Below are 16,118 nucleotides of genomic sequence, written 5' to 3' on the forward strand. Positions count from 1 at the left end.
TCTGAAATCCCCAAAGTCTCATTCGTTGTTCTGAAAACAAAATGGAACAACTTTCTTTGCTCGCTCCTGTCCCCTCCTCCCGTGCAGTAGCTGTTCTTGGCAGATGCCCAGAGCAGCACCCTGTAATTCCACGGTACATTGTGTACATTTGCATATCCATTTAACCAGCTATTTACAGCCGCCCTTTACCGCCACCTGTAAGAGGCAATGCCACAATGACAGTAAGTGGCTGGGCCGGGAACTGGGTGCCCCGTCATTTTCTCCACTTGAAGAGCCCGAATCTATGGAGTGCTTGGCACTTGGAGAAACAGGGAGACAGCTGGGGCATCACACGTACAGGGCGGAAGGCGCGAGAAGGAGGCGCGCCAGACGGAGGGTCGTTCCTCGTTAGCTCCACTCGGTGGCTTCTTTTCCATCACCACAACCGCGAGGAGGAACCTGCCGGGCCTTCCCTGCGGCTAGTTCCCTGCCTGATAACGAGCCCGCTGCCATTTGGATTTGCTGAATTCCCGAATCAGTCGAAACGCCTGACAGTCCCGAGGAGGGTGGGGACGCGGAGCGCTGGGGTGGGAGCCCCAGCCCGGAGAGGAATCGGGGCTGGATGTCACCCCCTTGAGTCTGGGAAACCTGCTCACGGATGTGATGCGGCGACGCAAGGACACCTGCGCTCCCCTGCGTGCCTCACTCGTGCAGCTCCGGGTGGCAAACGGGGTAAAGTGGGGGCGGGGGCAAGGGCGAGAGGAAGTTGAGGTGCTGGAGCGTCAGAAACGCTGCCTTGGCTTCCCTTGCTCTTTGGAGGCTGTCCCGAGGCGGGGCTGGAGGGCTGGGCACGGGGGATTTTCCAAGTTGCCCCAGCACAGCTGGAGGGCGAGAGTTCTGAGCACCCCCCCCCCCCGGAGGACGGTAACCGGGCGGTCCCAAGTACCCGCAGGAAGCCCGGTGCGCAGGACCGCGTGGCGCTCTCGGAACGCACCCAGCCGAGCAGAAGCAAAAGATAAACCCTGATGGGCTCGGGGGCTGGTTGGCTGGGGCGCAGAGTCAGCGCGGACCAGGAGCGCCTTTCGTTTTAAGGAGCCTTACTTCTGGGAAGGGACAGGGAACTGTCAATCAGCGAGGGAGGGAGCGCACCGGCGCTGGGTGATGTCAGCGGATCATCTGCTCGATAACAAAGAGGGGGTATTACAGGAGAAAGTTGCAGCGGCGGCGGCGGCCACGGCGGCACCCCGAAGCCTCGGCGGCTAGGGGCCAGCGGGCAAAGGGAGGGGGGGGAGGACGAGTGCTGCCGCAGCAGCTTAAGACCAAGGAATTGAAAGGGCTGTAGGGGGAGGCAGTGCGAGCCAGCCCCGACTGCCCCTCCTCTTCCTCCTCCTCCTCCAAACTCGCAGGGTTCAGCCCCAGCGCTCGCTCAGCCGCCGGGAGCACCCGGACGGACGGGAGGCAGCTGCGAGGCCCAGAGCTGGGCACCGTCCCCAGCCGCCATGGATAGCGACGACGAGATGGTGGAGGAGGCGGTGGAAGGTACAAGCTTTTCTCTGGGGTTGGGGGAGGAGGCGCCGAGGGCTTGGAACGCGGAAGGAGTGGCGGGCTGCGACCCGCGCGGCGCCGGGCCCCGCGGCCGCCACTGTCCCCTACGCGGGTGGCCCGCTGCCCGGCTCGGGCACGGGCCGGGCAGCCACGGCCACGCCGCCGGGAGCGCGCACTGCGCGGTGGGGCGCAGGCCAGGAACTGGGCTCCGCGGGGCCGGGGCCCCCGGGAGGGTACGGCCGCTCCAGCCCTCCGGCCACCGCCTGCATCCGCCCTCGGAGTTGAGAACCTGCCCCGCACTCTGGCCTTCCCCCTTTGGGGGATGGAAGCCGGGGGGTGCGCAAGAGGACAGGCCCCCCGAGACCGGCGGTCTCGGCGGAACGACCCCCCGGCCCGTTTTTGGCAACCGCAAGCCCCTCTCCGGCTGCCAGCCCTTTCCTTCCGCTCGCCGCTGCGACCTGCGGTGACCGCGGCCGCGTCCGGGTCCGTCCCCCGGCGCAGCGCACGGGGCCGAACCAGGCACGTGGCAGCCGCGGCCGGGGCGGCCGCTTTTCCGAAAAGATGAAATCATTGCAGGGCAGTGAACGCCGCTCCCGACCCGGGGCTTGAACGCACGCCGACCGGGAGGCGGTGGCCCTCGCCTCTAATGCCCCCGAGCGAACTCAGTCAAACCACCCCTCCCCCTTCCTGCTTCCGAGCCCGGGTGCCGCCGCCGCCACGCTGTACAGGCGCGCCGCAAGCCCTGACCGAAATTGCTGGGTGACACTTAACTTTCTGAATTCCATGCCGTTGGCTGTGGGTGATATCACCGCCTTGGTGTCGTGTTTCTCCGCCCCTTCTCTTCTAGCGCCCCTCCCCCGACTTTTCTCGCCACTTTGTTTTGCCGAGTTTCTCCACCTCTTTTTTTTTTTTTTTTTTTTTTTTTTTGCTAGTTCTAAAGAGCGAGGTGGGGACGTTATACAATCTACTTGTTTGTATCAGGAGATGTTATGATTTGGTAACACTGAATATTGGAAAATACTCTTTAGCGTGTTTATTTATTTGATTCCAACCCAGACAGTGCGTCGTGATGTTTTGCAATGTTGTGTGGTATTATTCGAGAATATTTTAAACCAAGCATCCAAGTAAATAATTTTAAGCTTTTGGTTGAGTCTGGTTTCTATCTAATTTGTATAAACAAGTGCTCATAAAAGGTAAAGAAAAAGTAGCAACACTGTACAAATGCATAAAGATACATTGATTTTTATAAAACATAACTGACTCTGTTTGCAGTGACCTCGAGGTCTTAATTATTCTGAATTTTCTCAAAATTATCCATCTTGGTGTAACTGTTAAAACTTACTCCTTTATCTAGTTTCAAAGGCTGTTTGTTGTTGTTTTAATTTCACAATGTTGTGAACTCACAGAACTGTTTGTCTAGTAATTAAAGCCAATGTTGGGGGCTCAGGGGGCACCAGCGACATTGATTGAGAGGGTTCATTGGAAGCCTTCGTTAAATTTAAATTATTGACATCTTGTGCCTTCATGTTAGGAAAGATAAATGAAAAACATGCTCTTTTCGAATTGTTAGGGCTTGTTATTCTACAGAGTTTACTTTTACTTGTAAAATTTTAATGCAAACCCTTGATCGCAGACAGTGCTCCCCAGGTTAGACCACCTTTCTTTTTGAAGCTTTTTAGAAACATAAGGCCCAGTTGTCCACAGTCCCTGGGCTTCTTGTAAAATGCGAACAAGCAGCTTTAGAAATGTTTCTGTTGTTTTGGGGGATTCTGTATACAAACAAGAAAGAATCTCTTATATAGGACGGCCATATACATTACCGTCCCAAATCAGAATTTGCTTGAGAGCAAGAGGGGTCATGGTGGAAAAAACTAGTTTAAGCTTTGAATGTTTGGGGCAATCCAGGACTCACGGTCACTCAGTTGTACCTGACAGTAAACAGGTAGAGCAGCGCAGAATCTTAGAAGCATCTAGAGCTCAAACTCAGTATCTACAGCATGTGTGTGTACACGAAGTGAACTGTAGCAGTTGGCTTTTCTCCAGCCATTGTTGGCCTTTTTAGTGCCTCTGTAATAGTCTTTACTTATCATCTACCACATGCATGGGAGACTGGTAAAAGGCTAGTCTGAATATCTTGGTGTCCAAGAATCACCTACCTCTCTCCATGAACAGAGCCTCTGTTCTCAGCAGTTTGAATGTCTTCGCAATTATTATCATTGCTGTGATTGTTGAGTTCTTATTGTGTTCATGCTCTGTGCTAATGTTCCACACACACATTATCCACTCCATCTTCTGAGGTGGGCACTAATATTATCCTAATTTTACAGAGGAGGAAACTGAGGCACAAATCCAAGGACACTCAGTGAGGTAGGAGATAAGCTTGGACCTCCAGAACCTCTGTCCCCCCTACCAGACTTTCTCCCTACATTTTTCCTTTTATTTTTTTTTATTATTTAAAAAAATTTTTTTTAACGTTTATTTTATTTTTGAGACAGAGAGAGACAGAGCATGAACTGGGGAGGCTGAAACAGGCTCCAGGCTCTGAGCAGTCAGCACAGAACAGTCAGCACAGAGCCCGACGCAGGGCTCGAACTCACAGACCGCGAGATCATGACCTGAGCCGAAGTCGGACGCTTAACCGACTGAGCCACCCAGGCGCCCCCATTTTTCCTTTAAAAAAAAAAAATTTAATGAGTCATTCAAATATATGAAATACTTGGTAACTGAGTGTGGAAGCAACAGTTAAGTATTCTGTCAGTATCACTTCTTATCATTCCAGAGGTTGGTTCTGACAGAGTTCAGTGACCTTCAGAAAAATGTAGGGGAAAGAGAATTTAGCTTACAGCCCCTCCAACAGACTTCTTGTTTCTTCTTTTTCTTCCAACCTAGCAGTTTAGTCTGGGGAAGAAATTGATCTTTGCAGGATCAGAGTTTGTATGTTGGTTCTCTGTCAGGGTGGAACTGTAGCCTAGGTGAAGTTCTAGGCTCTGAGCAGATGAATCCCGAGGGCAAAGGTGGGTGGTGGAGGGAATATCGGTGTACTCCTATTGGCTAGGCGCCTTTGGGAAGGTAGCAACCCCTGGCCTCAGAGGGCCTGACAATGCCACCTGAGATCCTGCGGTGGCTTTTTAAAAAACTCTTCAAGGCTCATTGGTTCAGTAGGAAGTGATGTTTAGCTTTGGGAACAGAACTGTTTATTACTATATTTCTTTCTTTGTCTACCCGTAGGTACAAAGATGAATACAAGGTGGTCCTTAATTTCATTTTAAATAAGCATTTCATATCCAAACAGATGAATTATGGTGGCTGAGAAGTAAGACTTGCTTCCAGCTTGGGGAAGTGGATGGGGAAAGATTTTCCTGGAAGAGGTGATCCAGAGTTGGTTCTGGTGGAGAGAGGAGCTCCGTGAGTGCACACAGGTTTGGCATCTTGTTGTGACATAGGCACATTCAGAGACGAAGCATTCAGTTCTGCTAGGAGGGCCAAGGAGAAGAGTGGAGGCTGAGACGGGAAGAGGCTGTGTCATGGGCCGGTGAGGTGGATTGTGTGCTGAAAGCAATAGGAAGCTATGTGGGCTTTTTAGAGCTGGGAATGTCAGGCCCAGAGCTCTGCTCTGGGAAGACGAACCAGCAGTGGTGAGCAGGATAAGGGATTGCCTAAAAGGTTCCTTAAAATAATCCAGATAGGTGGTTAAGCAGACAAGAAAAAATGGAAAGGCTCGGAGAAATAGAGGAGACACTGAGGAAGAATACTCAAAAGGAGGAAATGTCAGAATTTCCAGAACTATGGAGCCAGAAAGAAAGTAAACATCTCAATGTTCCACTGCCCCCAACTGCCTCAAAATATTAAAAATATTTTTAAGGCCCCCTAATATCTGATCCTGTCTGTCTCTAATAAGGTTGGCTCATGTTCTGTACTTGGGAAAAAGGCATGCTCAGTGCACTGGGAGCACCCTCTCCCTGTGGGCCACGCATTAAAATTAGGACCCTCACAACTAATAATTGAGCTCTCACAAAGAATTACTCTCAAAAATCAAAGTATGTTTTTAACAACCAGTGTGAATGCATCCTCACAAGGGCATGTCCTTTGCACAAAACAGAATGTATTGTGCTTGTATTATTATGCTTGTATTATTGTGCTTGTATTATTATTACTTTTTTAAAGCATCCCTGTTCTACAAAACCAACAGTGCATGTAAGGGTCTCTTGTTCTGAAGGAAACACACACACACACACACACACATACACACACACACACACACCCTGTTCTCAGATCTCCTGTGGGGTAAGCCTGAGGCAGTAAGCAGCCAGTGTCTGATCCAGAGGGAATTTCCTTTGCCCAAGTGTCCCATCATTACACAAAATACAGGTCTGGTCTTGTGTTTTTACAAGGATACAGGAAAAAAGCTCAGAGGTAACTCCAGGGGGAGATTTTTAACTTTCTATCTGTTCAGTAAGTAATGATCTTTAGAACAGAGTGGAAAAAGTAAATTTTTCCTTCTCTAACCTCTGTAAATATTTAGAATCGTGCTGCGGACAGATACATGGCACACGAGCCAGGACAGCATTAGCAACACAGAACAGTCATTCAAGTGAATTCCCCTTGTTGTTTGGGTCTGGTGTTCAACCTCTGTTTGGTGGGAACTGGCCCAGAAGGCTGTTGGCTGTCTTGTAGCATTTTACAAATTGACCTCAATGAGAGCAAGGAGGACTGGTGTTTCTCTCTGAGTTAGGTAACGCTTGGAAGGGATAGGAATTCGGAATCAGGACATGCTGTTGAAGATCCTGGTGGTTTTTTTGAGAACCTTGTTAACTACAAAGGCTTCTTCCGCTTCTCTTCCTGGGTCCTGCGGATACCTGCCCCTAGCAGTACCTTCTTCCGCCAGCAGCAAGGAAGAAAGGGCAGTTTGCTAGGGTGCCCTTCTCTAGAGAGAAAAGAAAGGATTGAAGGAATTGGGAAGGGGCTTTCAATATCATTAGCACGTTCAGAGTAGTTAGTGTGTTTCTTAGGTGCTTAGCATTGGCTTCCTCAGATGAGGCAGTAAGCTTGGAATGTGGGGGGTTGTGGTAAGGTTTACTTTAGGTAACAAGGAAGGACATCGCCCATTGGTTTGCACACTTTTTTCTTTTCTGTATAGCAGTAGCCCCTCCGTTAAACGGCCATTACTGACCGGACAAATATTACAGGATGTTATTATCCAAAGGGTGCTTGCATAAGAGTTGTACCAGAGGATCTTCTATGTTGAAAGGTGACGTGAGGGCGTCACATCCCGATTTCTTCTCTTCCCTACAGTTCTTTCTTTGGAAAGTCTCTTTGTTGTTGTTATTGTTTTGGTTGTGGCTGTTGTTTAGATACAAAGCTCTACTGCGAGGAGAACCACTCCGGGCTACTAAATATTCAGGGTGGAATTCTTGAACGATCACAGCCTGTAATTTCCAGCTTTTTAACCGATCCTGTCCATTGATAACATCATCCTCCTTTTGGCAAAGATGAGAGGAAAACAAAACAAACGAGCCAACAAGGGGTCCCGCTGATAGAGGGACTGATAAAGGGAGAAGGAAGTGTCACATGTCACATGTCCACAGTGTCACCCGAGAAATGATGGGACATCTCTTCCTGGCCTGTGGAAAGACACATCGACATAAGCATCCTTCTTCATGGAATGGGACGGAGTGATGTTTTTGCTTTCATCTCGCTGGGGATCAGTACTGGCCCTCACAGTGCTTTTAGTATGTTGTATGACACTTTAAATTTTCTCTAATTTTCCACTGCTGAGGATGCACCTGCAATGTGTTATCCAGAAGTAGGACAGCATTGTTGTGAATGAGGAAAGGTGCAAATGAATTTACGCCGGACTTCTTCCCCCTTGGTACTCATGAGTATCATAGTAGTACTCTGGATGTCAAGTAGAAACACAAGTTTCATCATATGTTAACTTTTTAAAGCCTGAAATACGTGAATTGTTTTCTGTGGGGAAAACAGTTTCAACTAATTAGTAACTGCCTCAGTATAAGGCTAAAATGATTATTCTGATATTTATACCTAAATTATAAGTAGAGTGCTAAATTCATAGAAATGTTAATCCTAACATTTCATAGAAGAAAGCTTTTAGCTATACACTGAGTGGGGTTTTTTTTTCTATGAAAATACAAAAAAAAAGTATATTCAATTTACTTCAATCAGAGAAATGTTATCTGTACATGTTTAGGAAATAATTGTCCAAATTATTTCACATGACTCAAGTATCATTGAATATGTCATGTATAGTTAGTTTCTGGGGGAGAGAAAGCAATTGTGGCCTAGTAGCTTTCTAACCACTAATTTCCTGGCTCTTTGTAGGAAAAAAATTTGTGTTAAGAGGAAAGGAACCATATTGATTGTGATTTATTTAAGTAGCCCTGTTTTGCTGTAATATTCTAGGTAACTCATTCTACACAGAGTCAGATGTGGCAATAAGACAGTATATTTGTTCATTGTTATTTTATGTTTATGTAATCAATAACACAAGTGAAGAGGTTTTTTGTTCTTCATAATAATGCTTATTACTTAACCTCTCTTCTAAAGGATGATTTTTTTTTTATCATGTTAGAAGAAATCATTTTAGGAGACAAAAGCATTGTGGTGATATAGTTTGTGTTTTCTTTTATGTCTGTGAGCCATCTGGAAGCCACATTTAAGTGTTTAATGTCCCTTGCACTGCACACGGTGTTTAATGCTTTCATACCTTTTTCATCCATGACCCAGGTTGTTAACCCAGGAAAAGCCAGTAGATTAATTATTGCCTTCATTTTCACCCACCTCCATAAAATTAGCTCACCAGAGAAACTGGGGAGACATCGATGAGGTGACTCCTGGGTTTTATGAAATATGTAGAGAATAAAAAAAAAAAAAAACCTAAATATTGACTGTATACATAAATGTTAGAATATACCACCAGTCTGTGATCCAGGAAGAACCAGCAATTTAAGGATCACAGTATAAGTGCTGCTGATGTTCAAATCACTACTTAAATGGCCATGTAGATACTTCTAGCTGCATTTAAAGCACAAGCCCTCTGAACATCGTGGTAGAGGGTATATGACAAGGTTATTACTAAACATTCAAAGCTGAAATGAATTGCAACGTAAAGCAGTTAGTTCAAGGTTAAGCTTAAGTTCAGGCTTAGAAGGACTAGGAGTTCATGTGTTAGTACAATGAGGTGTATAAATGTTAGGGCAGTTTGAGACATGGCTATGTCCCTTGTTGTTCAAACTAACAAGCAGTGAGGTTTTCAAAAGTCACCTGGCTAGCAGTCCTCCACATCATACTATATAATAAGCTATAAAATCATACTGTATACTGAGTTCTACAATTAGATAACTTACTGCAAAGATAATGTACCTTATAATGGACTATAAACTGGTGCTCAGTCACATTTCAATTAAGCATGATAGTTTGGGGACATTAATTCCAAATAGAAGCTTCGTAGGGAAGTACTTGGTAAATTGAAACATGCAGATGTTATTATTGGTAATAACTTTTAGTCCCCAGTAACATGCAAGCTTATTTTTTTGGTTCATATTCTGAAACGTGTGTAAGTCCCTCTGCTGTGGTCCCCATTCATTCGCAAAGCGTACCTAACAGTCAAGTTGATCCTGCTGATGCAGGCACAGAGACCTTGACATTCACTGTCCCCTCAGGCAAGGAGGGGATGCTGCTCAGGGAACTTGCTGGCAGGATCTGAGCACGAACATTTCAGTGGGAGAGCGCTGAAGATGCTAAGGTTTGCCTTGCGGTTCCCTTTCTCCAGGACACCTGGATGATGATGGATTGCCACACGGGTTCTGCACAGTCACCTACTCCTCCACGGACAGATTCGAGGGGAACTTTGTTCACGGAGAGAAGAATGGACGGGGAAAGTTCTTCTTCTTTGATGGCAGGTACCACTCACAGTTGTGTTTTGTTTTGTTTAGGGCGGGGTACCAAATTACTTTACTTGAAGGAATGATACAAATGAAATTTCAGTGGATGTTTTAGTACAACTAATAGAAAAGGCGAAAGTAACCCCAACATGTAAGTACTGCCTTGGGGACCAATAAAGTCACTTGTGCTGCTGTGGGGAGGCCAGCCTCAGGCTTGGGTCCGTCATCACTGCCTCCTACGGTGTGCTTGACACAGCCACTCTGTCACGCCAGAATCGGGGGCTCCCGTCGCACACCAGTTGGTTACGTGGGTCCCAATTCTTTGATGAATTCCACCTGCTCCTCCAGCGAATGGGTCTCCATGAAGTCCCACAAATGGGGATTGTTTTTGTCAGGGGCCAGTTTGGGCAGTTCTCAAGTACAACACACTCAGTCCACTGCATGCAGCCCTTTCTCCCAATCACGGTCTGGTTTCTTCACATCCCAAAGGAAGATGCGGCCAGCTCGTGGGTTCATGATTTCCTCAGCATACTCTGTCCTCATGAGATTAGTCAAGAAAATATTAGCAAAGCTCTTCAGAACCACATCATCAGGGGTCATGCAGTGAGACATGTGACAGGTAAACATAGGAGGCGAACAGCTCCAGACCCACGGTGTTTGAAATACTGCTCTTTGGGATAACCTTCATTATGTGTGAGACCTTAGTGCTGTCTTAACTAGTATGTTCTGCTTAAAATATGTTTCCCAGCAGAGTTCTTGTTACTGTCCTTTCGCCTCCTACCTGACAACGCTGTGAGGCAGAAGCTCCTTCCCCTCTTGAGATAGGTGGGAATGACTGTAGAAATGACTTTCTCTTTCGAGAAGAGTTGGAGTTGCACACACCCAGCCTTTGAACCATGACTTCTAAACCTTGTCAGCTTCAGAAACAAAGAGCAGCCACGTGAATTTCTCTAGCATTTGGAGGAATTCTGAGCCATGCAAGGACCAGCTCTCTTTCTGACCACTTGGTTGGGTAATGTGGAAATGGATTTAGCTAAAGCAGGTTGTAGGGTTCTGCAGGGCAGAGCAACTGCTTCTAAGCTCTGGACATTGGTAATGAGCTGAAGCTTCCTAAAACATGGATTTCCTTTGGGAAAGGGAATGTCTAAGGTGACAGTTCAAGGGTGATCGAGAGACTGGCTTGTGATCCAGAATCCCTTTTCTATAGATGGAATGGGTTTGTTTTTTTTTTAATGTTTATTTATTTATTGGAGAGAAAGAGAGAGAGGAGAGCACACACAAGTGAGAGAGGGGCAGAGAGAGACACACAGAATGTGAAACAGGCTCCAGGCCCCGAGCTGTCAGCACAGAGCCTGACTTGGGGCTCGAACCCACGAACCATGAGATCATGACCTGCGCCGAAGTCAGGTGCTTAACCAACTGAGCCACCCAGGCACCCCTGGAGTGGTTTGTTTAAAGTTTTTTTTTGTTTTTTTTTTTTTTTTAATTTTTTTTTTTTCAACGTTTTTTAATTTATTTTTGGGACAGAGAGAGACAGAGCATGAACGGGGGAGGGGCAGAGAGAGAGGGAGACACAGAAGCGGAAACAGGCTCCAGGCTCCGAGCCATCAGCCCAGAGCCCGACACGGGGCTCGAACTCACGGACCGCGAGATCGTGACCTGGCTGAAGTCGGACGCTTAACCGACTGCGCCACCCAGGCGCCCCAAGTTTGTTTAAAGTTTTTAACAGTCCCTCAGGCTCTCCCATTATCTGATACAAAGAAGAGTAAGGAAAGCAATAAAAACCCATCATAGACTTTTTGTTAAATTGTATTTTCATTATTAATTCCAACCTTCTCTTTCCCATTGTTCCCAACCCCACACCACATCTCCTTTTAGCTGAGGTTTGCTTGCAAACTGTTCATTTAAATAGCCAGATATTTCCTTTATTTTGCCCTGCTGTGGATACCTGGCAGATACCTGGGTCCCATAGAGGACTCTTAAGATTTGATATCAATGCTTTCTTCTCTCGCGGTTCCTTTAACCTGTCCAGAGGGAAACTTTTCCTGCCTCATTTTCATAGCAGTTTATTTATACCTCTTTTCTGGAAAGTGTCACTTCTTACCTCCTGATGCTGCAATTATTCTTTTATTTATTCATTCAACAAATTTATATCTCTGTAAATGTCTTATTTCCCCTATAAGACAGAGGTTTCCTTGAGGGTAGAATCTGTGTCTGTTTCATCTGCTAGTACATCATGGCACTTTCCCTTAATTTCATAGTAACCAAAAAAAAAAAGTCTTGCTGAATGAGTATGGGAACTGAAAGAAAAAGTAGACTTGTAGAATTCACCCAGAGCACCCACTCCACTCACCCACCCCCCGCACACAGTCATGCTTTAAATCTGGTAGTTTGGTGATCATACCCTGTCATCCACTGACTCGGGGAAAATAGTCCAGCAGATTTGGTTTAATTTCGTGTTGGTTACTTGTTGCTTCCCAGACCTGACACACAGTGTTGTAGGGCTAGACTGATCTTCCGCACCAGTGTGCTAAGAATGAGCTGTGTTGGCTCCAAGATACTGATCCTGTCGGCTCTGGGGGTAGCTGGGTGGGACCTGACACTTCCCAAGCACCTCCCTCCCTCTGTCAAGTTGGTAAGCTAGTCACTTCTGGCTGCGAATAGTTTCATCCGTTTACCCCTGCGGTCAAGTGTACGTGTGTCACAACACGAAAAAGGTGAAGCACTATGTCAGGTGTTAACACTAGGCCAGTAACTACCTATGAAATAGAAATAAATTCATGGACTTTTTTTTTCTTTTTGAAGCACTAATTCATGAGTTTTTATACATACCACACAAACACCGTGGAGACTTAGGTCAAATAGTAGAATCAAAGAATGATGGTATTAGCAAGGACCTTAAGAGGTTATCTTTGTTAGCCTTCTTCAGATAGATGGGGGCTAATACTTTGAGGGGAGAAGGTCAGTATCACTGCTTTTATGACATGTGATGTAGTGGTGTCTAAGTTCTTAAAAGGTCACTGTCACCTTCTTTCTTAAGCCCAATACTGATCATATTATGAGACATCTGCTAAAAGGATTTGCCATAAACATTAGTGAGATAATCTTATGACTGAAAAAAAAAAAAAAGGCAGTGGAATCTCTAAGTCTTTTTAAGGTGGGTATGAGATGTGGTCATGGAGAAGTCAGCTGTTTTTCCAGAGAGTAGTACCTTAATTTCCATTTGCCTATTTATTTTTCTCCCTACTACTGCTCCCAATTTTCAGGGTCTGATGTATTGGGTTAAAACAAAGTGGGGACCTTGTGCTTTCACTGCCAGTCAGGAGGCTTTAGTCTGAAAAACTTCCCCCAAAAAGGCTGAAATCAAGGTTTTAAACAACAGATGAGGAAACAAAAGGTAAAAACTTTTAGAGTTTTTACAAGCTGTTCACACCTGTAATGCTGGCTTATGTTTCCATCAAAGGGTTTGTTTGCAATTGCCAGAACCTGTTTGGAAAATCACAAAGTGGTAGTGACAGAAGATTTGGCCCAGTGCATTCTAATCTTCTATGAAACCTGAAACTGGGTGTGGCATTTTTAAAACCCACTTTATGGAGGTGTAATTCACCTATGATAAGCTGTACATATTTAATATATACAACTTGATGAATTTGGAGTCAAGTATATATTTGTGAAGCCATTACCACAACCTCTGCCAAAAGCTGGGCATGTGATTTATGAGAGGGTTTCACGCAAATATAAATTTATATCAGGGAAAGTCTAGAATCACTTTTCTACTTTACATACAATATGATAATCCTGAATAAGAATTTTAAACATTGAGATCACCAGGAAAATTGGCCCTGTTAAGTTTTCAACCAAGTTCCTAGATAGAAGCAGAATATTTTATTTTTTAAAATTTGCAGGTATAGTAAATACTTTTGGTAGAATAACAAACTTTAAGAAATACACCAGTGTAAAAAGTGAACACGCTTCCCCCTTTTTTCTCACCCCCACTCCCACACCACAGAGATGCCCACTGTTGGTGGAGAATTGAAGCATCTTAATTAAATATATGCAAGGTAAAATCAGGAAATAGCTATCTACTTCTAAATCAATTTAAATAGCTAAAATGTACATGGTTTGCCTTTTTACTATGATCTCAGCCTCAGACTGTTCGCTAGTTTTGAGATCTTAATCAACAGTTGGCCTTTTCTTTTACATGGCAAAATGTAGAACAGAAAAACTTATTAAAACTGGCTTAAGTCAGAACCCAGACTCAGACCAGTCCTTCTTTACCAGATCATTTATCCCACAAATTAGGTCCATGAAAATGGACCTTAGTTTTTAAATTGTCTTTTCAAGCAGCTTTGTTTTCCATTTTCTCCCCCTCTGTAGAGAAATGAAGAAAGTGTCCTAAGACTAAGATTAGTTAATTGGTACTTAACATCGGCTCTGGTCCTGAGATGAAGGCATTTATGCAGTGAGGAGAAAGGAATCTTGAGGCTTTGTTGATGAGGCCCTGCAGTCTATCTGGCCCAGTGGATTCACTGGAGTACTGTGGTGGAGTATTATGAAAATGTTTACTGTGCAGAATACTTTGATGTACACATCTCTAATTTTTATACTAATCCCCAGGTCTGAATGTTCATTTTTCTAAAAATTTTAAATGTTTTTTATTTTGTTTTTGAGAGAGACGCAGTGTGAGTGGAGGAGGGGGGCAGAGAGAGAGAGAGAGAGAGGGAGACACAGGATCAGAAGCAGGCTCCAGGCTCTGAGCTGTCAGCACAGAGCCTGACATGGGGCTCTAATCCATGAACCGCGAGATCATAACCTGAGCCAAAGTCGGCCCTCAACCGACTGAGCAACCCAGGCGCCCCTAATAGTGCATTTTAATGCATTTTTTCCTTAATTGTTCTCATTTCAACCAAGATTTATGGATGTAAAGGCAATTTTGCAGAACTTTTTGAAATTTTAGAATGGTAACAAGAAAGAGGTATTTGGCTTTGGGCTGTGGAATATTAGGGAATTGTGTGGTTTTTAGCCTGATTATGAGTTAACGTTGAGTGAATTCATTTAGTTATATTTTTTATATTATTGGTGCTCCCCCTTGATGTACCAGTTAGATTTCAAAGTATTATTTACTACTCCTGGTGTTGATTCCCTACACTAATGTGTCCAGCTAAGAGGGCTTTTTGTAGTTCATCATTGGCCAAATAATCTAAGCAAAGGTGTCCATTTGGTGAGCCACTGAGAAAGGCTGCCATTTTCCAGGTGGCAGGCCCATGCAGGATTTCTTGTGTTTGGTTTTTAGAAAGCACTTGGTCACATTTCAAGGAAATTGGAGCTGGAATGGACTTCTGAAGTCATGTATTCCAGCCTCCCACACAAGGCAAAAGTCCCTTCTATGTTCCTGATAGTCATGCAGCTTTTGCTGGAACCGGGCTCAACGAATACATTCATCTGTATTGTAATGAACTGTGCTGATGAAAGCAACAATTCCTGTGACATACAGGAAGCAAGGGAGTGGAAAAGACATGGAGAACTTTGATACCATTTGTTCTACTTTGGACACGTTCCCTTCGTAACAACCTGTGAAGTAGGCTTTGTAATCCTATTTTACATGTGAAGAAACTAAGGCACAGAGAGGTTAAATAACTTGTCCAAGGCCACCTTAGTCAGTAGGAGCTGCAGCTGAGATTCAGGCCAAGTTGAGTTGACTCCAGAGCCTTCCTCCTCTCACTACACCTACCAGTCTCTTCTAACGAGAAGCAAGGAAATTGCTCTGACCCTGACTGCCTTTCTTTCTTGCATTAAGTTTACTTGAGGTCACTCATTAGCAGTAATTGTGACAAGTTCAGAGTCCTGGGGTGAATGTATTTACTTTCTCAGAGGAGCTTGAACAGCCTTGGTAGGAGCTTGGCAGATTGATGGAAAGTTTACTTGAAGAATCAACCCACAAGAGCTCTGATCTAGTGAACTTGTTTCCTCATTTATAAAGTGGGGATAATGATACCTACTTCTCCAAGTTGTAAAGATTGAATGAGAAAACCTGTAAAGACCTTGCAGAGTGGAGACTCCCTATGAGCCAATTCATGAGAAAACATGGATTTCTTTTTGTTTACTCTGTATCTGCATTTTTCCAGTTTTATGGAGATATTATGGACACATGATATATGTAAGTGTGAGTGTACAACATGATGATATGATACATTTATATTGTAAAATGATTACCACATTCAGGTTAGTTAATACCTCCATCCACTCATAATAATTACCTTTGTTTTTATTGTGATAATATTTATTTACTTACTTATTTTTAATGTTTATTTATTTTTGAGAGAGAAAGAGAGAGAGCGAGCTGAGGAGCGTCAGAGAGAGAGGGAGACACAGAATCGGAAGCAGGCTCCAGGCTCCAAGCTGTCAGCACAGAGCCCGACACAGGGCTCAAACTCAGGAACTGTGAGAAGTCAAAGTCAGATGCTCAACTGACAGAGTCACCCAGGCACCCCGATTGTGATACGGTTTGAAATCTACTGTCTTAACTTTCAAGTATATAGTATGGTATTGTTCATTATCGTCATCATGCTGTACATTAGATCCTCAGAATTTATTCGTCTTATAGCTTGAAGTTTGTCTCCTTTGACCAACAACAGCTCCTCATCTCCCCCTCCCTGAGCCCCTGGCAACTGCCCCTCTATTGTCTGTCTTTAT

At 44.9% G+C, this 16,118-nt stretch overlaps 1 protein-coding gene across 3 annotated transcripts in view; it reads left to right on the top strand.

Annotated features, from left to right (window-relative positions):
• Positions 1-293: 293 nt before the first annotated feature.
• The window catches only part of SETD7 (SET domain containing 7, histone lysine methyltransferase), a 70,023-nt gene continuing 54,198 nt past the window's right edge, over positions 294-16,118 (top strand). The window contains exons 1-3 of one of the 3 annotated variants that reach the window (XM_058721328.1): positions 294-711; positions 1,386-1,518; positions 9,314-9,443. In XM_058721328.1, coding sequence (XP_058577311.1) covers positions 643-711; positions 1,386-1,518; positions 9,314-9,443 — 332 coding nt within the window. In that variant the 5' untranslated portion in view covers positions 294-642. The remainder of the gene's footprint in view (positions 712-1,385; positions 1,519-9,313; positions 9,444-16,118) is intronic. The other 2 variants (XM_058721329.1, XM_058721327.1) reach the window with 2 other exon arrangements.

Source organism: Neofelis nebulosa, chromosome 3 (genome assembly GCF_028018385.1).
Source record: "Neofelis nebulosa isolate mNeoNeb1 chromosome 3, mNeoNeb1.pri, whole genome shotgun sequence".
Classification (NCBI taxonomy): Eukaryota; Metazoa; Chordata; class Mammalia; order Carnivora; family Felidae; genus Neofelis; species Neofelis nebulosa.